At 26.9% G+C, this 1192-nt stretch overlaps 1 protein-coding gene across 1 annotated transcript; it reads left to right on the top strand.

Moving 5' to 3' along the window:
* Positions 1-29: 29 nt before the first annotated feature.
* On the top strand, positions 30-1141 carry LOC100166635 (cytochrome P450 4C1-like; the record flags this gene model as incomplete). The annotated part of the gene is made up of 2 exons (XM_029485734.1): positions 30-276; positions 954-1141. Coding segments are annotated over 2 exons (435 nt in total), but the record flags the coding sequence as incomplete, so codon positions are not given.
* Positions 1142-1192: the final 51 nt, after the last annotated feature.

Here is a 1192-nt window from a genome sequence, read left to right as displayed (position 1 = left end):
TTTTTAAATAATATGTTTTTTTTTTTTTTTATCAGGGAGTTGATACAACTTCTGTCACTTTGTCTTGGGTTATGTATGTCTTGGGTAAACATCCACATGTACAAGATAGAATAGTGGAAGAATTAAACGAAAAAATTCCGAATTTCGGTGATGGGAAGTTAACAGTAAATATTTTAAGCAGTCTTGACTATTTGGGAAGAACAATCAAAGAAGTGCTACGCCTATACCCATCCGTCCCATTTATTGGTAGACAAATTTACAAACCACTCACAATTGGTAATAAAATAATAAATATATAATTATTTTAAAACTTTAAATGTTTAAAAACTATTTGGTTATAAAATGACTAATATACTTAGAAAAATCATTATTTTTTTAAAGAATAAAGGCTTCAACAGCGAAGGTTGAAAAAAAACTATCAATATTTTACTTAGTACTCATGTTTCTTAAAATTAGGTATTACATTTAAAAGATTATTATGATTTTACATTTTTTTATTTGCATTTACAGTTTTTTAACAATATTAGTAATATTTAAAAATTCGAGTATTTTTATTTTAAGTAGTAGTCATATAATATACCAAATGTACTACCAGTTTTTCAAAATGTGTAAACAAAAATATTAAGCCCCTTAATTAAATATAGGTAGTCAATATACAATAAATTAATATTAATTTTTTAATGAACAAATTATGTGCAACATATTGATCATAGCATAAATCACTAGTCAGTCAGTTATTCATTGAAAAACAACTCCTTTCAAACTTGATTTTTTAAAGCGATAGTAATTGTTATCATAACCAGTTGAATATGATTATTTATATTTTAAACACTTGCTACAAACAATCGCCATTCAAAAACAGTGTGTCAGTCCAGACTGCGTAGAAAGACCATTTTTTCCTTATAAATATTTAACATGATATTAATATTTTCATTGTAAATAAATGTTTGCAGGTGATCACACTATTTTGCCGGGCACGTCAATCTTCATAAACGTGTTTGCTTTACACAGAAATGAAAAACATTTTGAGAACCCGGAAAAGTTTGATCCCGATAGATTTTTAGAGGAAAACAAAAAAGATCGCCATCGCTTTGCCTTCGTACCATTTAGTGCAGGATCGAGGAACTGTATTGGTAAATAGAGAGACATTTAAACCTAAGTTATATATTTTTATTTCGATGATAAAAAGTAA

Source organism: Acyrthosiphon pisum, chromosome X (genome assembly GCF_005508785.2).
Source record: "Acyrthosiphon pisum isolate AL4f chromosome X, pea_aphid_22Mar2018_4r6ur, whole genome shotgun sequence".
In the NCBI taxonomy this organism is placed as follows: Eukaryota; Metazoa; Arthropoda; class Insecta; order Hemiptera; family Aphididae; genus Acyrthosiphon; species Acyrthosiphon pisum.
This window is presented reverse-complemented; position numbering and strand designations above follow the sequence as displayed.